Source organism: Ischnura elegans, chromosome 3 (assembly GCF_921293095.1).
Source record: "Ischnura elegans chromosome 3, ioIscEleg1.1, whole genome shotgun sequence".
NCBI lineage: Eukaryota > Metazoa > Arthropoda > Insecta > Odonata > Coenagrionidae > Ischnura > Ischnura elegans.
Window position 1 is genome coordinate 31,391,918 of NC_060248.1, and position 26,232 is coordinate 31,418,149.

General features: G+C 37.7%; 1 protein-coding gene across 1 annotated transcript; it reads right to left on the reverse strand.

The window, feature by feature from the left end:
- Positions 1-1,300: 1,300 nt before the first annotated feature.
- Positions 1,301-25,989, reverse strand: LOC124154997. The gene is made up of 3 exons (XM_046528744.1): positions 25,831-25,989; positions 3,350-3,580; positions 1,301-1,815 (listed from the first exon to the last, which is right to left on the reverse strand). The coding sequence occupies exons 1-3, from the start codon at positions 25,875-25,877 to the stop codon at positions 1,755-1,757; spliced, it is 339 nt and encodes a 112-aa protein (XP_046384700.1). The 5' UTR covers positions 25,878-25,989; the 3' UTR covers positions 1,301-1,754.
- Between the last annotated feature and the right edge of the window lie 243 nt (positions 25,990-26,232).

The window sequence follows — 26,232 nt, forward strand, 5'->3', positions numbered from 1 at the left end:
TCCTCTCACCCTTGGCTTCCTCCCTCATTCTTTCCCTAATCCTTCCTCATTACGACGCCATGGCTTACGGGACGGACGTATTTTTGCCCCTTTGCTTTTTCTTATTCCTCCCATTATTCTAGAAGCATCTCTTCCTCAGTCCTCCACTGTCTATTCCTTTGGCCAAAACAAAAGGTTAATCTCTATAAGCGTAGTCGCGAGGCATCTTGAGAGGACTTTTTATGGTGGGAATGTGTAGGCATAACGCTCAGTCGGGCATTAGGGTGTCATTAAATTTCTCGTGAGAATAAGAGCCGCTTAATCCTTGGCTTACCTGATTGCAGTCGGGTAAGATATAAATCTTTTATCGTGACTTTAAGTTTTACCATGATTTAGGGTGAAAGGTTATTGTAGGAATTTTGAAGGAAATTTATAATTTGGACAAGCAAAAAAGATGATTTGAGGGAGAACTAAGTTGACTTCCGAAAAGGTTGTGTGTTTGTTTCTATGCGCTCAAAATTGGAAAAAATGAGGCTCTAAAATTTTTGGCGCTAAAGTCTTGTACCTCTCAGCCCTGCTCAACTATGTTATCTAGACTGTTTTTATAATAGTTACTGTCATGATAATTTCATTAGAATAACACACCATATTTAAAAGCGATTCATAAATTTGGCCGTAAATTTATCCACACGCCTAGCCGTGGATTGGACTTAAGCGAGCTGTGCCTTAAGCTATCCATAGCAACCTTCTGTTTGAGTCACTGAGTGAGCGAAATTTGCCCCATGTACTTAAAATTTGTTTCAGCTCACCTCATAGCTAATCCACAGAGCAAATTCATAAGGCCAAAATAAGTCTTTGTTTCTCTTTCGTCAATTTGATTTGGGTAGCTGATTTTTATTCGATGCAATAAAAGTTACTACCCAGAAGTATATTTTGAATACCTAGCATATATCATTCTAACTATTCGGCCCTCTACAATGAACAAATTTATAATTTATTTCCAGTAATGTCTTGTGCATCCAGACATTCTGTGGCTTGATTATGTTTTCACCCCATTTAATTTGTGATTAAACATTCTCCAGGTTTTTTGTAGCAACAACTCTTTCATAATTAATACCGCATGCAGTATGACAAATTTTAAGACGCTAATCATACAATAAATAGCGACAAAAAAGGTATTGGGTGAAAAATACTCCATAGTCGCGGTATTTTACAACATCTTTAATTTTAATAATACATTTCGGGAAAAATGATTTTTTGTGAAAGCCATCTTTTCTCTTGTACATAGGTTTTGTTCAGTTTTTCTATGGAAACAAAACATGTAATTTCAATAATAAGTGACACTGAAACAATTAGAAAGAAATAAACGCACTTTGAATAACTTGTTTGCTTGGACGCAAGCAACTTCAACAACAAGGACAACATAACTTCTCTACTGATGAGTTAGACGCTTCACAAACCAACGTAATGTTAAAAGTACGTCCATCAATAAGTTCTTTCTTAAAATTTTCATATCATTAACTATTAAAATCATATTTTTGTGTACATAGGCAGTTATTTTGGGAATATGTTTAGAATCTGATTATTTCCTTGGAAGATGGATAATGCCTTCAATTTAAATTTACTGAGGACGGATTTAGGCGTGACTCGCCACGAATCTCTTCAGCTTATAATTCCTCTTAAAAACCATGAGAGGCATAAGTATGCAGAGTGTGAGCATGGTTATAAGAATTCTTCTTGCTCCACGGCTGATGTTGTTTCATAAGTTACTGAACTCAAGACCCATCCCCGAGTACCATCTTAATTATAACATCAGGAGCCTCAAGAGGTGTACATCTGGAAAAAATAAGACCAAGGAGTTAATTTAGGAAATGGCACTGTAGCTATATTATTATTTAAAATAATACGTTTCAATGGAATGCATTTTTATGTTATTATTTTTGTGGTTGTTGTTCAATGGGATGTGAAATTTTCATTTATCTATGAATGCTTAATCATTACCTTCGTAAATTCGCAACCATGTTACTCGAAGAAACCCTTAGAAATTTTTATTTGAGAGTTACAGAGGTATATAATCAGACATGACAGTGATTTCAATGTGTGCACTAAAAGCAAAATAAACTTTTTTATAATTGAGTTTTTTCTTGTCATTAACGATTGCATCCACTGGAGAAAAATTTTTTCGTGCTAATAGTCAAGCATTTATTGGTAAACATTATTTTTCTTAACCTTTTTCCATATATTTGCAAAAAATTTGGCCCCAACATGAAAGCTCTCCACATCTATATTTTTACTTCACATAAACATTGATATTAATTCCGCCGAAGCACTAATTTATATATATTCGATGAAAATGGAAAAAATCGCTAGGAGTCTTTTTGTCCCAATGCATTCGTCCGTATTCTTGACGGTATGGATTTTAAATCAAGTTTTTGAAATGCATAATCGCTGGTCAAATGCTTATTCATTGAATTATTTACACGTCATTCTCCACAATATCAGTTGTTTCCTTTGAATTCGTTGCCCAACTTCTCGATCCATGAATAGTGTCTATTTTTGTATTTAAAGCACCACGTTCAAACGATTTTATCTGGTTGCCGCCGCTGGAGTTTTCATTTACCAATTGAGAATCTAATTTATGCGCTTTGAGAATTCCTCCATTTGATGTTGCAATTGGAAGGGAAATGATGTTGAAAGGATTCCTCTCAAAAGAGCAACGCCATTTGGTTCTGCGATGCAGTGCGAGCGTTAAAATGTAAATATTTGCATCGTTTCGGTTTACCTATTGATTTTGATGAATTCATAACGGTTATTAATGTAGTGCAGTCCAGCATTTACTGAGATTTGTTGTTTTGTTGAGCATTTAAACCAAGGAGTATGAGGCCTTGCATAGTGGCACATGGGCACAGTAGCAGGTGGAGGAAAACGGAAATAGTGGTAAGGATATCAGAGAGATACCTTGCATTGAATTATGATGCCGGCCACACTCCTCGTGACTACTCATGAAAGCATTTTGATAAAAATAATTATATTTCCCAGTGCCTCCATGCTTTCTTGATGCTTTGTAGTTTTAAATAAAATACAAAATACCTGAGACGCTTTTCGAAGTAATGACAACCCAACCAGTTTTTACACTTACTGTGTCATTCTGAAGACTACAACTCCTTTTTTTTAGGGATTTGAGCCTCTAAGAATGACACACTGGAAAACGTTTGGATTAAATAAAAGTTTTGAGGAAAATTTTCTGGTAGTGATTACTCCCATCATCATGTCGGAATTCCAAAAGGTTGAGTCAGCAGCTATTGAACCAATACTTTAAGTAATACCTAATGGTGATCGCTACGCACCCACTTCGATTCGATCAACTCACCTGGGGAAGAGGCGGGGGCAGTCGATGCTGACGCTGGGGATGGGGGTGTTGTCCCTTTTGTTTCGAAACCTCATGCCGAGGCCCATCTCGAGCACCCGCTCCAGCACCATCGCGTGTCCCTCAAGGCCCCCGCTCATCGCCTTCTCCATTGCCACCGCGTGCATCTCTCTCGCGATGAAGTTGAACACGTCGTCAGCAGTCGCGTCCTTCATCGCCAGGCGAAGGCCAAGTCTGCGGGGGATCAGTGGGAGAAAATTCACTGCTCCATTATCTCATTCACAAGAGGACGTATCACTCCACAGCCAACTGCCCAATTGGTTTTGCAATATAGGAGTTGAATTTCGACAAATGAATTAGCGCTTAAAATGCAATATTCATGCAACATCCTAAGGACCTTGTGATAGGTTTTTCGAAGTTCTAAGATCAGAAAAATATCCGCAGAGAGTGTGTAGCATCTAATCATCTGTCACTGACAATGAGACTTGATCCGTGGAACCTATGATTCATAGTATGATACATTACCCAATACGCCACCGGAAAGATTATGCTCTGAGGCAGTCTCCATGCCGAATATGTCGGCTGCGTCCACAGTTGTCCCGAAGATAGTGAACTCCATTCTACTGAGTCATGGGCGAAGCACACTTCGGAGAATATGGGGAAGAATTCGTAGCTGGATCTTTTGCGCGTTGTCATAATGTGACGGATACGATTATTTCCCCGGTGTAACGGGCATATGGCTTTTAAAATTGTCGGCTGTATGAGAGCATTACGAAGGCAAAATTTTGGAAGACAAGTAGTTCCTGAACTGGCCGCTTTCAGACGCCAATGAGCTTTGCGTTAATTTATTTCGCCACTGTACATACAGTAGCATTACCTAAAAATTTACCTCGGTATTTTCTCAAATGGAAAAAGTTTATGTTTGAGATGCAGGCAAATATTGTCGGGAGTCACCTCCATATACCCTAAATGTTTAGAAATAATAACGTAAGGATTATACGAGAAATTCGTCACGATATAAGACAAAAGACGATCGATCGAAAGGGAATGATGCTTTATCTTATACAAGATAATTATATAAAAGTCTCTGAGCACATATCAACCTTACAGGAACGTCAATGAGAGGATGAAAGTTTCATATCACCTTTTTAATGAATAGGAAATTATTGATTAAGTATTTTTGATAGGAATTTTATACTATTGTTAAATATAAGGATTGATTGATGAAATAAAAACCCACTATCATGCTAACAATTTTGTTTTTCTCTCCCAAAGTGATATGATTATTTTAAAAACTTAACAAACGGCATGCATATTCACGTTTTAGGATTGTACCCGAGGCGTATAATTTCCCAAAATTTACTAAAACTTATTTGACTTAAGTAAAATTAATTCTTCCAAGGTATGAAAATCCTTGAAAAATTGGGAATCCCATAGTGCTTAAAACTCGATACCAATTTAAAGCCATTTATTATATCCACGGAGTTGCATTGGAATTTCCTGAGTAAATAATTACTCAGCGAAGTCCAATGAACAGATTATTTCATGAGATGTGCGATCATATTGCTCTTGTATTTTATGTCTATCTCTTTCGAGGAGTATTTCAGGTTTCTCGAACCTATTGGGTCAACCTTACTAGCAATACTTATGGCTTTTTCCAATTAATCATGGATTTTTCCTATATAAGTATTTAGAAATATTCCCTATTTCGCGCTGTGAATGGGATATGACAACAATCATATTCAGCTGTGTTTGCGCTGTGACTTTAAATTTGATTCCTTAGAGTAGTCGGCATAAAACATGTAAAATTTTCATATCCTCATTTCAACCCCGCAGAAGATTTTATTGCTTCCAGATAGCTCCCCCAAATAAATTATGTGTTAATTCATTGCAATGGGATTCGCCAAAATTTATCAGATCAACCCAGGAAGATATCGTCGACCGAGTTTATTCTAGTTTTAAAACTATGATTACATATAATTAAATGATGAATACAAATGATAGAGCAATTTTTGGAAAATTTAAATGCTGAAATAAATACACGCAAAGTTTTGGTCTAAGATTTAAAATTTTTAGTCTGAATATGTTTTAATTATCTGTTATAGCCACCAGAAAATGGTCAAGAAAGCTCATTTCGATTACATTATTTCGATATTCCTATGTCTAATGCCAATAATATTCTATTTAGACTTCGCATTTCATTGAATTAAGTTCCTCTCATTTATCTCCAATGCTAATTACCTCGATTTAGCTCGTACACAGGATAGTTAATTCGGTGCCACACTTACATTGGCTAGCAGTTCCTATTTTAACACATGTGCGTACGAATCTATTTCCATTTCATCACCAAGCAAACGTACCTTTAGCCTTGTAAAAAAAATAATCACTCTCCTCTTGGTTACGAGTTTCCAATTTGCGTTTACCTGGAAACTGGAAATTTCCTCGGTTTCAAAGTCCCTTTCCGAATCTCTGAAGCGGAGGGAAATGGGAGGAGGGAAGCAGGAAGGGAAGCAGGTTGATGAAAACTTAATGCGCCTCGGTGACCACTGCGACTCATGTGAGCACATGTGTGGTGAGTATCTCTGCCCTCAGGTCGCGCTGAACGCGGCGCAATTTCCCCGTCGGAGTCGCTCTTCGACGCCAGGGAATGCAGATTGAAGGGAGTGTTAGTTTTGAAGGTGGAACGGATGGCGTCTCCGGGAACAATCAGACTGGCGTCTAATTAAGACTTATATCATCTCGTATCACTCAAAGGTCAATGAAAAAATTCGCATGAAAAATATTATGATACCTTTAAAGGTGTCATTTAGGCTAAATCATGCTTTAAGTGATCAGCAGCCAATTCGCGACGAGCACAAGGGACAGCCGCGTACGAGTTAACATGGGACGAATTATTAACCCTTTCTAATCCACAGCTGCTTATGGGAGAAATTAAATTTCAAGTCTTCTTATTTAAAAAAAATGTAAATCTTTTCCAGTCAATCATAATTATTGTATAATTATGTTCCGACATTAAACATTACAGCAAAAAAGAACACGTAGTTTAAATGTTTCCCGAATAGAGCTGAAAATGGATGCATTACTGATGCTACTTAAAAGCAACTTTGGGTTATAATGAGTTACGAGCGTGCTGCGCCCGCTCCCAACGGGCTTCCCCCGCTCTTTTCAATGCAGGTCCACAGAGGGATAGGCGCGTTTCTAATTTTAAAATGTAGAAAAAAAAGGCAGGGTCTTATGTACAAATTTAATTGGAATGTTTATGTACAAATTGAGGTCAGAGGACCTCTTTAAACACAACATTGGAAGTAATTACACTAACCTCTGTTAAACGCACATGATGACTCATACTTACGCAACAACACGAGACTTGAATGTGGAATCAGCCGCATTTTGATAAAAGTTATTTAAAGAATGCGAGATATTGTTGCAAATGAAAAAATGTATAAGTTTGTGCGCCGTTAACGTCAGGAATATTTGCCGTTTTTTTGTTTTCGTTTTTATTTTAATTTTTTATTATTTTAAAACCAATTTTAGGAAACATTAGCAATATTTAGGAAGTAAAATATGCCATCGCATGTTTTCTGATAAATTCTGTGCATTATGGCACCTCATTTGCAGAGTTTGGTTGCGTATAAGTTGAGAAAAAGGTATCTATACAGTAGAAATAATATAGAGGATGGATATGTAGGAGAATAAATAATTCAATAAAAAAAAGACTAGCAGGTAAGAGAGCGGAATGGAGAACTGTGTCAAACCAGCCTCAAGATTTTTGACGCGTGAAAATGATTTATTATGTTACATTTTATAATATTTATTTACGGAAGCCTGGAGGCCTAATGGGTAAAGCGCTTGGCTGATGATAGAAGTGCCCTGGGCTCAAATCAAGGGTGAAGCCTTAGAACAGCCCCATTTAAAATCTAAAATGCTGCAAGTGCTGGATGGACCTGGAAAAGAACGGCCCTCAGTACCCTAAATGGTAGACATGAAAATGCTTGAGATTAAGTCCAGAGAAAATGGTTAACTAACTCCGTTGGTGGTGTCAAGATATCCTCACCCATACCGTACGACTGGAAAAGGTGATGTCTATGTACCTCATTTATAAACAGCGAATTATAATGCTATCGCAAAAACTTGTATTCACTAAAATCAACGTCTCATTGCGTTCGTTACGTGTTCAGAAATCCTGATATTGGCTTGATGAAGCTATCCACTCAATTAACCTTTTAACTGATATTTTCAAACTTACGTATTCCTCCTTTTTCACATCCTTGATCACTTATTCTATACATCTCATTCGATAAGATGCTTTTCAGTTCTTCTCGTCGATTTTATTTTTGGTACTTACATTCGTCTGCTTTTTATGTCTCGTGAAGTAGCCGATTGGATTGTCGCGTCATCATCTGAGGATTTTCAGAAAGTATATCCATTTCTCCCTTATTCTTGGGTTTCCTCATATTTATGGTGATTTATTGGATACTTATCTTTCTTCATCAATATCGCTTTTAGATTAAAAATTAAGCTTTTAAGGTAAGGTTTCTGTCCGAAGGTAATAAGAGATTAAATTTTCATATCCTTGCTCTAAAATTGTGCAGGTTTTGACGCAATAAGCAGTGAAAGGTTAGTTTGTTGCTTCCTTTATTTCGTGTAAAAACAGAACATATATGCACTTTACCGGCAAAAAAACAGGAATTTCATACCACCAGAATCAAGAGATGCTATCATTTAGGATTCTACTTTTCAATATATGCTATGATATTTACGGATGATACTTTGAAAAATTGATAATAAGCACGACTACAGTATTTTTTTATTTCATATACATATTATCTTTTTGATTTTGTATGAATGGTATTTATATTCCAATCACTCCGTGTGCTTTTATCATGGTGATGAAATATCACAACACATAATTTTCAGAAAACTCCCCATTCTGATCTGAAAACTGATTTCTGTGTTTGTTGGTGACCCGGCATATTTTATAAAATACCTCTTTAATCGATTTAATGTACGGATATCAATCATTTAATTTTTGATTAAACCACTCACACCTGTCAATTGTTACCGTTCCACATTGCAATGGGAAAAATTGCATTTTTTTTATTTCATAGTTTTTTCTCTTATTTTTTTAGGATGATCACCAAATAAAATTATTTAATTTATAAATAACGGATATACTCGGTTACAATTTTGTATAATGCCGACTGAAGCCGTCAGGATGTCAAAAAAGTAATTTCCCTAACCACAATTTCTACACCTTATTGTACTCAGTAATCATAAACGCTATCGATATAACCAATTGTTTATGATAATTTTATGAAAATTGTCATGATTACAAATTCCCCTCGGAATTCTGCTTTCATAAATAAGATGGTTTTAGCTAAAATACAACACAGAAATAGAAACATTATTTAATTTTTAATATCACCTAAATATGAAAAATTCCTCGCTGTGTAATCTTATTATTCTTTATTGATAATCTTTTATTTTCCCCCTCATTTCCTCTTAATTTTCTCCTATTTTTTACGAAGAATGTACTTAGCTAATTATCACCATTGACACAATCGAACCTCACCACAATGTCTGCCTATGTTCAGTTAGTTTACAGGACCTCGTTGAATAAACTTATCGTTTAATTATCATCTCTATCAATTACGTCGTTGAAAACGAGGTGGTTTTCACTTTGTACCTCTAGTTACTCTCCCTAGAGCTCTAAATTGTTTCGTCCATTTTAAATTCATCTCGTGTTCATTATTTCCCCTAATTGAATTGAGATCTACGGTGATTCAAAACGGGTGCACTGCTGAATTAAACTCGGCACTGCGGACTCTAAAATTCGTGTGCGAGTCCGAAGATGTTCATCTGACGCCACCGTGATCGTTCTTGGTACACAAAACAGAACGATATTTGCAACTCGTATTTTGATGTCATATTTTTATTTTTAATTATTTATAAGATTTAAATGTAGCCACTCCATCAAACGTTTGGTGAGGGTAGAAGCAGTAAAAGCGAGTGAGAAATTTGACGCATTCAGGGCAATGGTCATCAATTTTTTCCATTTGTAACTTCGTATTTTGGAGATTGTTTTTTATAAAGCGGTTCAAAGGCCTCACCTGTTTTTGACCCGTGGACTATTTGTTCAGTAGCCAAATATTTTACAAAATAGGCAACCAATTGCTGAGATAAAAATATTGTCCTTTTGAAATCCAACGATTTGATCGATGGATTTTTCTCTTTAATAGGAAAATCCACCAAAATCGTTGGCACATAAATGGCTGATGGCGGGTTTCGCTTTTTAGTTGGCCCTTTCCACTCCTATATAGCGGTGATGTGTTTACCCGTCCCTTCCCTTCCGACCCCATCCCTATCCCAGAGGCGTCGACGGGCTCCTATCGCGGCGGCGCCTCTTTCCTTGTTCCTTCCCATCCAAACCCCTCCCCGGGGGCGCGGGCGTATAAGTCGGGGACTTACCGGCCCCGGTGTGTTGTATCCTTGAGAGGACCCACCTAGGAGTCCTCATCTCCCTCTGTCCTCTGGAAAATGGTAAGTTGCAGCTATACTTTGATGACAAAGAAACGACAAAATCACTGCAGATGAATTTTTTTATTATTCTTCTATCACTTAGATTACTTAAATGTAAGATAAAGATAAGGTAAAGATAACTTTGAAGGTAAGCCGTAAAAATTCGAAAACAAAAAAATCATAAAATTAATCCCTCGTTGATGAAAGAAATATTTTCGATCAAAAAATGCTGTTTTGAGTCATGACACAAGTGGCAGCCATTGCATGCGAAGCATAATAATAGGAAAATTTGAAGGATTTCTTACAAGGACCAGTAAGTGATACGGATGAATGGAAATTCATGATGGATGCGAGGAAAATCAACCTCAGTTAATAAACTGGAATGACGCAGTAAGAGCAGTGTTGAATTGGCTGTAGTGTGCCAATTGTTATATAGGAGCTGTAGAATAGCAACTTTTATCATATGTTATTTACTATATGAATTAAATCCACGAAAGACAGGGAGGAAAATAATTATAAACGACCGACATAGCCTGGCCATTTTAAATTATGAATCTTTGTTATTTTTTAGATATTTTGCCAGCAAAATAAACTTATCCTCTTGTCAATATTTAAGCACATTTGACACGTGCATCTTCCCGGCTTCAGAATCATCAAATGTCCACACATTTGACTTAAACTGTTTGAACACATCACCAGACTGGAAATAGTATAAAAGGAAACATTTTTATTTGAAAATTACAATCGATAAAAGGGTGTTCAATTTATGAGAACCTACCTCTGGTGGCGTATTGATCATAATGATGTGACTCTTTTGCATAAACGAGGGAGATAAAATTTAAACTACATGTGCTTTAAGTTAGATTTATTTTAGATTTTGTGTTTTGTGAAATCGGGAATTCAGTCACTCTGGTATTCTGCCGTGATTGTAGCGTGATGTCACTTTTTGCGACTTACGATTGATGATGCGTGTTTCCATTATATGTGAGGCGCTTCATGAAATCATGTGTATCCATGACAGCGAGGCGTGTCCTTGGATAGGATTATCGCTAAGTGGGTTAGGGAAGAGTTTTGACATGACTGGTTTGAAAGCAGCCAGCTTCCATGGCGCACAATGAGCGGCAGGCTTTATAATTCGATTTCCGTCACTCAAATGACGCAACTTCCGAATTAATCGCTCTGCGCTTTTGAAAAAAATGTATACAGACTGGTGCCATAAACAGTGAATATAGAGCTTGCGACTTCATTTATTTGGATTTAAAACAGGGATTGATTAGCACTCCAACAGCTGCTAAATAGAATTAGAAGCTCTTCTCTCTCTCCCATTTTAACTTCCGCTACAATGATGCATTCGAAAATATAATTAGCGCATGTCAAACAAAAGAGAAAATTCATTTGGTTCGTATGTACTGATGCAATCGCATATTGAGTTTTCATATGCCGCTGCCTAGGCCTCGATTATAATGCAAACTAAACAAGAATTAAAACAAGGATATTCTACGAAAATAATTAATATACCAATTACCAATGATTATCATGCTCTCATTTATCAGAAACCTATCTGCTAACTTTATAGCCCTCCGCATAACATTGTATGGGTTTTCAACAGGTAATGCTAATGTCGATTAATCTGTCATTTTTCCGCATTAGGGAAAAGATTGAACCAACTATGATTATTCTGTTTCAGATATAAATACTCGTTGAGGTTAGAATTCGCTTGCCAAAGCGTAAAAAAAAACTAATGACGAGAGGCTGTGGAGTAGCTGGGACGCTGTGACCCTTTCAGCAGTTGTGTGTGATGTCATCAACTTAGCTGAGTGAAGGTCGAGGCCGTCGATTTTTCGCCGTGAGTAGCTAGAGTACAAAAATGTCTAAAGTCGGCCTTAAGATGTGTTCTCACCCTGACGGGGTGATCGATCCAAATTTCATGGATAAATAAGTTATAATCAAGGCTTTTAGCCAATAGTAATGATGCGATACATCAAATTCATAACTTTTCAATGCTATCCCTCGAAATTTTGAATACAATGCTGCAAAATTTTGGGAAGAAGTGAATCGCAATGAACTCATTACCGTGCTGCGGGCATTTATGAAACCTGATTGAAAGCAACTGAAGTAGCCACAAAATTAATCATCTAAGGTATTAAATGACGACTCCTTTATGAAGTCCCCTTGAAATTGAAAACTATGCGACGGGACGACTGACCAAAAAATAATGGTATCTTTTTTTCGTACCTAAAAGAATTATTTCATAAGTTCGACAGTTCATAAACTGTATTTACTTAATTTACAAGTGTTTTATACTTTGGCAAAGCTACAGTTTTATAAGTCTTCATCTTCCTTTCAGTCTTCCAAAGACAAAAGGAACGTGATAAAATTGACCCTAAAACCATGGCAGGGTGACTTTGTGGCAAGCTCACGTGTCACATAGTCACCACACAAAGTGCATGCATTCCAGTTTTTGTCTCATATGTTCAACAAACATGACTTGATTTAATCGATTTTCTAGAATATCTTGCCCAACATATTCATAAACAAATGTGCATACCTGTTTTAGATGTGTCTTCAACAGAAACGCTTTAACGGCATAAAATTTTCCTCCTTCTCCGAAACTGTAAAAAATAGCATTGCTAGATAATGGCGTCAAAAAGAACTACACGTGCTAAGAATCTCCATCCGGCTGCCGCAACATGTCGCAGCATGTCTGACAAATGAAATGCCCAGGACATGTCTTTCATGAGACGAGTGGTCGCGGCGCGAGATTGAAAATACGAAAAATAGACCCCTTGTCACAAAGTCACCCCACCAGTCACATAGTCACCCCATTCTCCGGTATATAGAATGTAAGCAATTTATTTTTAAATATCTTTTTACTGCAAACGAATCAAGGTAAACGTGCAGAAGACGTTTACCAACAAATCTACCCACTTGCGCAATAACATTCTCAATCTAACCACTCTCTGCAACACTGAAACTAACTACTTTCAATGTTTTTGTCATCTGAAGTACTCTGCCTTCCATCCTTTGTCGCTCTGAAGAGCCCTTGAAACCTTAATCCTTGTAATAATTCTATTATCAGGAAGTCCTTTCCGTTTCTTTGGAACTTCATATGTATCCTGCCGATGACTTCTCCAGCTCAGTGTGTAGTTCTTAGATATCGGATGTAGATGGCTAACTTTCCTAATTAATTTCTCCCAAAGGGATCTAAAGTGGATTACGGAAGATTTGGGGCTCACTCCGAGAAATTCGTGAAACATTTTTCGTCGCCCAATTGTCCTCTCCCTCCCATCCCAACGCAATGCCATTATCATCACTCCTTATTAGGTGTCCTTCAAAAATGTAATTTATCTTTTAAACATCTTTTAAAAGTTTCCATACAGCGTTAACAACTTATCTGTAAAATTTTACACTGGTCAATTATTATTACCTACCTGTATCACAAAGCCTTTTAGTATTCCCACTAAGTGAGTGAAAAACGGGACTTATAGACCCTAGTCATAGTCAGACTTGTCGAATTAAGACTTGGAAATCCACTTAGAATCCCTTGGTAATGCGCCAATAGTTCTAACTGTAGTTTATTTCCAGCAAGAGTTCATATTCTTCAAGTTTCGTGACACTGTCATTGGGCAATTAATTGAAGAGGCGCAGTTTGCAATCCCAATTGAAGTTATCAGACGCCTCGAATACAAATCCGCCGAGTGCGGGATGGCCCAGGCAAAGGAACTGCGCTCCCAACCCCAAATTTTTGATTTTCACACGACTGTGATTGAATCTAGGGTGTGCTCTACCCTCACCTTTCCAAGCGAATCTTAGGGTCAAGTCTAAAGCCGAGGGAATTTTGTGCCGGCATAGGAGGAAACGCCAGTTAATCCCGGGACCGAAACGTAAACATTCCCGTCTGCCCTTAATGAAGTTTCAGCCCCAAAGGCAGAATGCAGTAGCATAAATTCATTCATTTATGTAGACCACACGCTTTTGTTTCATCCCGCATTCTTTTTGTTTATTTGCAATGTCGTTTAGATTACTTACGGCAGTTACATTAACGGGAGTGATGTTTAAATGAGTGAATTTATCTGATAATTAGGCTTCGATTAGCCAATCAGCGACGGGGCTGCATGCACTAGTGGATGAGTTAAATAAACAATGTGAGGGATATGTTATCAAAAGTAATCGTAAGAGAGCAAAGTTATGCGCTTTTGTAAAGCATAGCGACAAGAAATGTGAGGATTAGCATAATTGTATGTAATTCGTTTTCATACTTTATTTTTTGCCCATCTATTTCAAGAGACGTCGGGGTCGCATGTGTACAGGAGGATGGATAATGTGACGCAAGTATGTAGAAAAAGAAACAAAAAAGTGCCAAAGATGGTGGGCGAGGAAAGGAAACTCTGAATGGAGATACGGAGGACATAAAGGTTTTGGATGGAGCGAATAATTTGCGTGAGGGATGTTAAATTACAAGAATTTTAGGTAGAATAAGATAGAGTTTATGGTTAGCATGTTAGGCAATAGACTTTCCTTGAAATTGAATAGTGAATTTTAATATGTGAAGAATGGAAATGTAGTTAGAATCGCCAGAAATTTAAATTCAATAATAGATTACCTACTTATTAATAGTAGGTTAGATTATTATTATAGTCTTAAACAATTGCATGTATATGAGAAAGGAAGGAAACAACGGGTTTGAATGGAGCCAATACTTAGCGGGGAGGGCATTGTAAATACCCAGTCGGAGGGAATAATTTTAGGTGGAAGATGATACGGTATTTGGATAGAATGGAAGGCAACAGATCTTACTTAAAATGGAGGGGCGGATTTTAATTAGGTGAGAAAGGATATATAGGTTGATTCGCCGAATCTAAAAGCCAGCCTCGGTGGCGGCGGGTTAAGTCCTCGCCAGTCAGACAGGAGGTCGCAGGTTCGAGTCCCGCCTGAGTAAGTTACCCCTATCCAGGGCATGGTTGTTTGCGAACGTTAAAATGTTAACATATTAATAACCCCGATGTAAAAGGCTGTATAGAGCTGTTTTCGGTGGTATGGAAATAAATAAACAGTCCTGGTAAACCTAAATTAACTGGAAGGTAAACTTTAATAATAGCATACTTATAGTCTTAAATAATGCGTTGCATTTGGAGGCATATTGTCACTTGATCGTCGTCACTGCTCACTCGTACGCTACCGCTCGCGACAGTTGGAAGTTCTGCGCCTCTAAATGGCCGCGGCAGCATTTGCGGATCTCGGCGAAACACGATCATCCGCGAATTAGACGTCCCGAGAGAGGGGAGCGGACGCGAGGCTAATTGCATGATTGGCACCTCGTCGCAGCCTAACGCCCCGGAAAACGTGTTTCCCCTATTCCTCGCTAGGCGGCGCACTCCACTCCCTCACTCACGAGAGCTCTATGGATCGCTCGTAATTCAATCCAACGCCGGAGTAGAGTTGAGAGAGCCATTCAGAGAACACTCTCTCATTACTTCCACCACTACCAGTATTGATATTACCCGCTAGCCATTACCACAAATTGCGGATTAATTGAACAAGATTAATAAATTTATCCTGCAGTCGTCTCCTTGTTGCATCCTTTTTTTTATAAAACGTAGTCGTAGTTATATTCCTCGTATATTTATCGTAGTTATATTTTAAGTAATATAATTCAAACCATTTTATGTAGTGCAACAAAAGTTAATACAATTATTATCAATGCTCCAGTTTTAAAGGAGTGAAATTTCAACGGGATTTGAGATATTTCAAATTCAGCTCACATTAAACCACCGTGATAACAGTAGGAATAGAAATTAGATACGTAAATGCATCGGGGAAAGAGAAAATAGTTGCTAACGCCACGCCACCTTCTCAAATAAGAGAATTTGAATCACGTGAAATGATACACTCACCCCAAGAAAACCGTCAACATGGATGGAAGATGCACAACAAACATCATGCTTTGTAAGACCAAAATAAAACGAAATTCACGACGAAAATGCCAACATACTACTGCAACAGCATTAAAATGGAGAAAAGGAAACAGAATGATAAAAAAATTTGTGTGGGCGGTGGCGCTCTACGGATCAGAAACAAGGACTATTAGAAATTTAAAAAAATGTAAGCCACAAGAGTCCTAGTACTGAACGCGGGTGCTGAAGATATAGTAGATGGTTAGGGTGAGAAATAAGGAGCCAAAGGAAAGAATAAGAGAATGTGAACTATGGGGGATCATACGCCAGGGACGGACCTGGTGGATAGGCCACATCATAATGCACAGTAATTACGTGAGAAACGCAATGGAGGTAAAAATACGAGGAAATATTCCCCGAGAAGGACTTTAACACTCACCAGAACTCAAGATACTCGGGCAGATAGACTGTGAACGAAGTGATTCTTGTATCTAATGTAAAGGTTTCGGAAAAGAGGGAAATGAAGCGTTGCAGTGTACCTCATGCTACCTACTGTAGAAGTAATGATGAATGAATGCGCATTTTCCATTAAAGCATCGTGTCGGCGTGAGTACGTAATGCTTAGATGTAATGAAAAATTTTCTTGACAAAAATTGAGCACGAGCCCCAACTATCTTCAGTTTTGATAAAAATTGGTACTAAAAGCGTTTATTCTAGTTTGTACTGATTTTTCAATGACCCTAAAATTTTGTAATACAATATTTTGCTCTGCCGAACGTCACCGCTACATATATATCGCATTCCTTCGCGTGCATGAGGATTTATTTTTTTTCGAGTCACGTGCTTTTTTCACCTGGGAATGATGTTATTTACGGAAGAAAAATTGTTAAAGCTAAAAACTATTGTACGTAAATTATTAGTAATACCATTTATCTTACATATATTATTGCCATCTAATGTAAGAATGGTGTTAATTTTATGTAAAACTCAAGGTATCCTTTTGAGGTTTTATTACCCAATTGCAATTGGAATATGTTTGACATTTATCTATCAAAATTATTGGGTTTGTGATGGTAAATCCTTTATGAGCTCAATACTGGAGTCATAACTTTAATCTTGGAGTAACATATCTGAATTCTTAGAGCAGAGGCTTATATCGTAGATTAACTACTCCATGTGTTCACAGTACAATAGTTTCCCTTTAAAACCATTTTTATTTTTAAAATATTTGGGTGCAGCTTTCCCTCTATCATTTCCTATTTATGTCAGTTATTTTAATGATCGAGTTTTCTATGTGAACAATTAGAAAACTTTGGGGTTAACCAGAGTTTACTTTTTTCTGGCATAAATATGAAATTAAGGAAAGCTCCTTTTTAGTATTAGAGGGGAAAAATGGTTCACGGAGAAATTAGTTTTCTGTGAATACATGGAAATGTTAATTTACCCTTAAAAACGAGGGCGAATCCAGGATTTTTTCTGGAGGGGGCCACAAGGGTCTGAAAGGCAAAGGACCTTCTCATAGTTTACATTAAAGAAGGGCACTACAATTACTTTACGAAATATTCTATTTATTTTAACATAAAGGTTAATAATATGAAATTAAATAGTTGAGGCTCCGTGATACACAAATCAAAATGAACGCAATGATCACCGTGTTAAAAATGTTGTATATTTTTTACGGCACGTGCCCCCTGGACCTCCTCTAAATCCGCCTATGCTCAAAACCTCTATGCTTCTGTAATATAAATTTATTACACGAACGCTGAGCTCTATAGTATATTATTCTCTTCTCAATTGCCTCTTGAAAAGGCATTAATGTTCCAATGAAATGCAAAAAAATACGTAGTATCACATAAACTTGTACTGTACGGCCTAGTTTTCAACGTGGCACGTCATTATCGAAGACTATTTACTAAGAGTGTACCCAGATGACGTAACGCGATAAAACTTGGGTCGTACAGAAATAAATTTATGTGGAATCATATTGTTTTGCATTTCATTATTCTAAGGCGTTTCCATGAAGTCACGCCCGAAACAAAGAATTAATGTTTCAACCTTAGCTGTACATTTGTGGATTTCTGGGTGAATAGTGGTTCAAAATCGACCCTTTTCACCTTCCTCTCCTTCTCCACTACCCATTTCTCCGCTGGTTTCCCTTAATTTCTACTCCAACCTATCCATCCTTCCATTTTATCTCTCCCTCCTCCCACCCTCCTCCCCATACATCTCCCACTCCCAAACCCTTCCTGTTCAACTTGCGAGGATAATCAAATTTCTGCGCTAAAGGCTCCACAGTGGCAAGGGGGTTGGGTTGGGTGGGAAGGGGTGAGGCTTACAAGGGAAGGAAGGCCCCCACCCGCCTCTCCCAGGGAAGGAAGAGGACACCGCTCTCATATTGGATCCCCGAGTTTTGGGCGCCTGGCATCACAAACAGCGTCAAAGACATGGCGAAGACGAGTCACTTTCCTCTTGTCTATCATGAAAAAACTTTACGGAAGAAATCCAAGGGGAAATTTGGGATATTCATTTAGGTGGTAATAGACTTGATTGTGACCTTTTGGGTGAGTTCGCTTCATGCCAACCGTTAGATGTAATTTTCTGAATATATGAAATACAAATATCAATTAAAGTTAGAAATATGAATTTATATAATGAATAGAAAATGTATTTTTCCATATTTTATGGACATTCGGATTTTCTGTCTTCGGGTATATCCACTTAGTCCAACAACTTAGTTATTCCAGCCCTTAAGTGGATAGCAACAACACCATTCCCCTCTTGTTTATGATATTTTACTTCTTTATTTGCCCTTCAATGTTAAATTTATTGCTCAAGCTTTGACGCATCAGTGAAATCCTCGGGTGGTATAAGTAAGAGATTCATTAATTTTTTTACTGATAATTTTGTGTCTCGATGTATTCCATCTCTCAATACTATAATATTTGTTATCACTTAGTATTTATTTTTCCTACCGAACGTGTCCCGTATTCTATATTGTATGGCACCCTATTCAAAACATTCTTCTACTGCTACACGACCCCATACAAGAGCACGATGCAAATTCAATAAACCAGGCATTTATTCCAGCTTGTGGTGTTTTTCTTCAATAGTCATATCTTCTCTTCCTAGATAATTTACCATTGCGTTGGCATGAACGTCATCGGCTTACGCACTGGTATAATCGGCCAAGTCAACTGCGAGGAGAACATGTCAGCGTAAACATTTCACAAAAATGAACTAGTGGAAACTTCAATGCCAATACTGAAACGAAATGTTATTATGGTTTCAAGGATCCGCATAGTAAAACTTCATAAAGGTACGTTAAAGACGATTTTTATAGAAAATTATTTGCTTATTTCAGTGCTACGTTTTGCAATGCTGGTTTCTAGTAATCTGTGCACAAAGAATTCAAGATTTAAGCTAGGTTCATATTGTAATCCTTTACTGCATTCATTTCAACTCTTTTATTTCGATGCTGCTCCCTCCCGGATTCTTGGTTTGGTATTAAAAACAAAAAATGAGAAATTTGGTATTTTGAATAATAAAACTGAGTATTTGACTATATAATTAATTGCAATTCGTTGATGATAAATTAGACGCAAGCTAAACTAGAATATGCAACAAAGTAAATTTCCATGTTGCTGGTGGTTTTCGGGTATTGCTGTGTAGAAAACATTTTAACTCGACGACAAAAAAAATATATATATTTTATAATATATATTTCGACTCGACGACTTGACTCCAGCCCTGGACATAGAATAATGTTTGACGCTACACGGGTGTTAGCGAAGACGGAAGAATACCATCCGCGTCTTATACGTGAATCCATCGAGATTGCGAAAAGACCTAATAACTTTAATAGGGAGGATGGGTATAACCTCAGCCGTATATGGAGAGGGTTCCTAGCACAATATAATGGCCAACGGCTATCGGCTAAAATTCAAATCCGGCACAACAATGAGTAGCGAAAAAAACATAAATAAGCTCGGGACGAGTATAAATTCCTTCCATTCTCTTGATAACGCTCCCAGTAGGAGGAGTGAAACGTCGAGTTAAAATGTTTTCTACACAGCAATACCCGAAAACCACCAGCAACATAGATAAAAGAAGCTGTGAAAGTCTTCAGACGAAAAGTAAATTTCCGCTGGTTCAATTTTTCTTACTTGTGCGATTCGAAAAGCAAAGCACACATCTGATTATGAGAACCCCTAAAACTCACAATAAAGTCGCACAAAAAAAGTCTCATCATCATAATTAGTCAACAATCCTGAGATTGGTTTGACGCAGCTCTCCATTTCTCTCTCCTATCCGCTAATCTTTTCATAGCTTCATATTTATTCTCTTTTACATCCTTTATAACCTGTCCTATACAACTCATTCGGGGCCGTCCCTTGCCCTTTTTCCCTTCCACTTGTCCTTCAACGATTGTCTTCATCAGACCATCGTGCCTCAAAATGTGTCCAACTAAGTTGTCCCTTCTTCTGTATAAGGTTTTTAGGAGGTTTCTCTTTTCTCCCACTCGTCTTAGCACTTTCTCGTTACTCACACGGTCAATCCATTTTATCTTCATCATTCTTCGGTAGCACCACATTTCGAATGCTTCCACTCTTGACTAAAAAAAGTATATTTATTTATATTCAGTTTAATCTCGGGAAAGATTTGTTTGCACCAAATTACGACCGAGTCAGTAATGATTGATTGATGGGAATTTCCTTTGTTACATAACGTTCTGAGTTAAGTTTTGCTGGAGTGATTTTCCCAGCTAATTCATTACTCATTACTCATACAAGGGAGTAGTCAAATGCGTCGGAATGTAGCGGAGCGCGGGCGAAAACACAAGCTGAGGTTTCGAGGCTACACATTCTTGGATTTTCGGACATTGGATTTTGTGCGCGTGGATTAACGATGATTGTGTCTTGTACCCACGGAATAAGAGAATGATTTCGTGTAGGGGGGACGGTGGAATGCGAGTGAGGTATAAACGAGATGCGAGCGAATAAGCCCTTGTCTCCGCGGCTGAATGAGGCAGGAGGCTGAATGGGATGAGTAGGGAAGGAATTCCAGTTGTCGCAGGCACTGGTACATGCACCTGTGGTCCTCTCGCCTCTCCTGTGAAAGCGACCTCTGTGCGGCGCTTAAGGGAAAGACCAAGCTCCCTCTCTCTGCCACGCGGCAATTTATTAAAGTCAACCTTCCACCCGCCTCTCTCCCTACCCACACAGCTTTCGCGATGGGGTTAGGTTAGAGGCGTGGGCGAAGGGTGGTTTTAAAACCTTGAATATTCACCTTCCCCTCACGACCCTCCCTCATCTAAACCTTTTAGTCCACTTACCATTCCTTTAAAGTGGTAGAGTTTGGTAATATGTAGTATATAGCAATGTAGTAACATCGAAAAAACGTAAGGGCCCTGTATTTTCACCACGAGAGCAAAAATATTTTTTTCAAATATTTAATTTCATCATCATCACTGGTCAACAATCCTAGGATTGGTTTGACGCAGCTCTCCACTCAGTTCTCCTATCAGCTAATCTTGCCTCATTATAAATAATGTAAAGGAACTTCTTCTTGCCCTGGGGTGGGCACACAAAAAAACTTAGATAGAAACACAAAAAATGAAACACTCACACGGGAAAATAAACTCTTTGTCTTTATGTCTTTAACTAATAATATTACGTGCTACTTGCATCTCATTTTCCAAAACGTTGTTTATACATAATATAAGTTTACGTTAACTAGAGATAGATAAGCACTTTCTATAGTATTTTATATTTTAAAAAATGAGTAATTAAAACATTAAGGAAGGGCAATAGTATAAGTAAATTAATAAGAAGATCTAAGCAGCGGGTGGAAGATACCTTAAAAGCTAAATATTCTCCTCATTTCGTGGGTCGAGGCCCTTCCACCCCACGGGCACCTGACGTGGTGGCACGCTAACTCCACACCGCTCGCATAAACTAGTCGAGGCAAAGGGTGGGCGAACGAGTTCGTGGCGAAGAAATAAGCCCCGGACAAAAAAGATAGCGTTGGATTTAGAATTTTTTCCAAATTAGGAACGGTTCCCGCATTAATTAAGTGCGACATAAACAAAGCATTCAACTAGTTTGTGATTTCCTTGTGCTGTAAATTTCAAGCAGCAATAACTAGCATAATAATCATAAACTAGCCAAAGAAACTTTTTTCAGTGTTTGATATGCCCTGAAAGTAAGAATATATTATTAATTCTTTTGGTAGGGCATCATTTATGGCGCGATCTACATTTGACAAAGTATTCTGCTATAATTTGTCAAATTTCTAAGTCTATACTGCACTAGTCGCAATAATGCTAAGAAAAAAATAATGACAGCAGATTTTCAAGTCGAGAGCTGAGAGTTTTTTTTTTGGTGTGTAATTTGACTCTTTTATATTACCTACGTGGATACAGAGGTCACTACTTCTTATATAAAAATTATTCATTGATATTTTATCAAAACATTAAATTCCGGTGAAAACTTTTCAATGCCACCGATTTGAGTGTTCTCCATCGGCCAACATAAAGTTAGTACCTGGTATCTACGTTTCACACATTACAGTGTTAAAAATTGTATGCATCAACATATTGTGAAGGGTAAAGTAAAGAACTGTATTTTTCAAAATAGTTAACCGTAAGGTAATGTTAAGTTGCAAGTGTGAACTACGTTTTTGGTGCAGTTCAGTCAACCCTTGCTAGTGTCCGTTCCTAAATTCGAGACCCTTCTTTTTCATTTGTGGATAAACCTTATAAATAAATAAATTTCGCATTTGTTTTACAAATATATAATGTCATAATCGTTGTTAAATTCCAGAGGTATATATTTTCGTTTTCTCTGCTACAATAAAAGGTCAAAGTACGCTGGTTTTTATGAAGAAAAAGCATCCCAATGATTGTTGAGTCGCCACTATATATTAAACAGCATATATAATAACAGCAAGAACATCTGTTTCTTTTGTGACTGTATTATTCTTAGGCCAAATTCTATCAGGGAATTTTAATACGTCACATTATCTTCCTCTTTTCAACGTGGATGCTGAAATGGAATTTAAGGTAGACTTTAGTCCTTACCCGGGAGCAAGAAAAGTCTCAAGCTGAAAATACGAGAGGAATCAATTGAAGTGCGGGGAATTTACATCAAGAGAGTGGAATCGAACGTTGTGAGGACATCAAATATTGATTATTTGTTGCAGCACCATTCGGGCGATCAGCGCAAGTTACACTCGGGGAAGGAAAACTGCGTTTCTTCCATCCCCGACTTGTATGCTTAAAAGAGGAAGGCAATGCGATGTGTTTGAATTTTCCTGGTCGGAATTTGGCCTAGGAGTAACATACCATAAGAAATTACTTTTCTCGGAAAACAATATTGGCGGCACAAGCTTTGTCGGGATTATTTTTCCTTCGATAATACTTAGTTTAATTATAATTTTGGATATTTAAAGTTTTCTTTATAAATGGTGAGGACTAAAAAGCCAATATTTAAGTTTTTTGGGTCAGAGTTTACACCAGCATTTAATTATGTGCATTCAAAGGATGTAATTAGCCATTGATCGGAATTAAATCCCGCATATCCCGATTTTCGGTTAAGAATGCCACCATTTGTAACTCCAAGCTGTCTAATTTCAAAGAATGCACTTAATTAGCTCTGCTTTGAGCAACGCACTGATATATGCCTATTCCAATAAAAGTCTGAGTTAAATAATTACTGAAATACAGTACAAAACAAGGAATCGCAGGAGGCTAATACGCGGTATCGCCACTCATTTATTGTTGCTATATATTAAATATGATTAGGAGGAGATTAAAAATGTTATAAATAGGATAAAGATAAAAACCTTGTATTTCAGTTTTAGACTACAACGGGTTGATACCGGCTATTCTGGGTACTATTTATCTCATCTATGTGAAGGATTTGCATTTACTCAATTTTTAAAACTGAAGTATTTTTAGTAACCACACTCACGGAAACTAACTACACGAGTTTCCTCTTTATCGTTTTATCAAGCCTGCCTACTATTACTTTTTTAATCTACTAGTAGTTTTTGCTTGTTTTGCTTATTTTGTTTGTAATTATTACTTATTTTATAAAGTATTGTCACGATAAACCGCACCTGACGAGATCGATTTCATTACTTTAACTTTCACCATCATTAAAAAGACAAATCTGGTTTTTGTCAACTTGAACAACTGCCTGAGTTTGATGAAACTTAAACAACATTGCTTTTAAACGAACACGGATGGCTAGTGACTAATTCTAAACGCCGTGGTCTCCCATCCAACTTGGCCAGTTTAATGCTCCCAATATACTTTCCTGAAGTGGTTGGCCTCATCGCCTGGATCGACTGTGTGGTGGCAGTGAACTTGACAGAACCGTGAATGTCTAGTTATTTTTTCCCTTATCTTCGCATCACGCTGTTGCCCGGCGCGTGAATGCGTGCTTAGCCAATTTTTCATGGAACAGCTGAGGCACGACCAGACTTGTTACGTGTTCCTTCCGCATTGCTACGATATTGGATTGGAGGGTGCATGCAGAGTGGAATGAAGATGATATAGTTTTAAATATGAAACAACACATGGCGATTCTGCTTGGCGATTCTGTTACACAAATACCTTGGCCTGTGGCTGGCAATTTAATGTTCGAGGAATTAAACATTAACTCCAAAAGTGATCACATTATTGCCAATATAATTACTGTTTAGAAGGAAAATCAGGTCATTAACCGTCAATATATGATATTTTACATTATAACTGATTTCCAACACTTTAAAATTATTTAATTTATGATAGTTGCATCAAGGTGCGTGTGAATTATGAAAGTCGTTAAAATATGAATTTAAAAAATTAAATATCTAACCAGCTCTCGGTTGTCAATTTTAAATGATGCTTGATCTCTCATACAACAATGCTCTCATGTTTTTGGAATATTGAAGATTGAATGAAATTAATTCCTTTTGACGCAATTGATAGGACTTTTCAAAAGTAAATTATTGAAAACTTTAGTACAAGATGTATGCATGCAGGAAAATGTTCGTGCTCCCTGGATGAAAATGAAATGAACAGTTTATATGCTGAAAATAGTGGGCAAGGAGTTTATATTTTAAGAGTTATGCGGAGGAGATGGATACTTTTTTTTATCATTCATAGTTATTAACAGATTTTAAGAAGGCAATAAGGCACAAAATATCTTTATGGAAGGAAGGATAATGCTTGAAGAAGATCGGCAAACATAGTTTCTAGATCCACCGTGCCGCACGAAGAGTACGACGTGCGGTAGACTTTCAAATTATACATTTTAATTATTGAAATGTGGTGATAAACCATGGTGGTCCATATAAAGGGCTGAAATAATGAATTTTATCATTAATTATGAACCCTTAATAGTGAAAATTATGATCGTTTCATGAGAAGTTTGCAATGTAGGGGCTGGATGAAAAAGTCACTAGAGTTTTCCGAGGAATAGCTTTTAAGTATGAAAACTTGCTCTAATCTCCAATTATCGTCGTATGACGATCCTTTTTTTCCAGAATCAGGTACAAAAATAGTGATTATTATTTGTTATTGCTGTAGTTTTGGTGCTCTGCGTATTGTGTGGCATGCCTTGAATCGCATATATTAATTGCAAATAGGTAGCAACAGTGCTGTTATACCCCACTTTTCCACGATCACTCGCCTTAGCTTAGTTACCATAAAATTTTTTCGTGAAATTAATGGTTGTGGTTAATAAATTGTGGAATTCTATTTTAATAATGGAATGAAATACTTTTCGCGATTTCCACGTAAGTCAAAATTTTTCACACCAGTGCAGAGAAAGACCTGATGATAAAATGCAGTGAAATTTGTATACTGGTTAAATACTTGATTTATTGGGAATTAGTGCGATTATTACATTCTGTCATGGAAATATTTTATCCCAATTCAAAGAATTTAAGATAGGGCATAGAGACTTTTATAATTAGTATATAATAGCTGTAACGATTTGGGTTTCTGTTGAGCCTGACTTGAGTGTTGCCTCTATCAACAGAGGTTAAAGATAATTTTTTCAGCTGTGTGTATATGAGACCCACCCGTTCATCCTTCCTGCCAGTCCAAAAGGTCCTTTGAGCGCTCCCATCTTCTCCAGGTTCCTGCAGTAGAGCGTCCAAATGCACTGCAGAGCCGTCCTTCCGCCATTAGAGCTCGCGTCTTCCACGTAAGCCCTCCACAGATTTCCCCCCAGTCTCAGAGCGTCCAACACCAGCTCCCTGGCGTCGCCCACCCACCCTCCGACCCTCTTCCTCGCCTTCAGCTCCGCCCCTGGACCCTTCTCCCTCGCACGAACCAGCTCCCGGATCCTCCCAGGGGACAGAAACAGTGAGCTCAACGCCAGGGCCTCTTCGTCAGATATCAAGGCCCTCACCAGGGAGGTGTCGTTCTGCCTCATCAAGCGCTGCACGTCGTGAACAAGGAGGAGCTCAGTGACGAGCAGG

Bases quoted from the DNA above. Each gene is read 5' to 3' on its own strand.
- LOC124154997 (XM_046528744.1), bottom strand. From the start codon at position 25,877: ATGGGAGCGCTCAAAGGACCTTTTGGACTGGCAGGAAGGATGAACGG. The intron at 3,581-25,830 runs GTGGGTCTCATA...GATCCCCCGCAG, and splicing joins CTGGCAGGAAGGATGAACGG to ACTTGGCCTTCGCCTGGCGA. The intron at 1,816-3,349 runs GTGAGTTGATCG...TATTTTTTCCAG, and splicing joins TGCCCCCGCCTCTTCCCCAG to ATGTACACCTCTTGAGGCTC.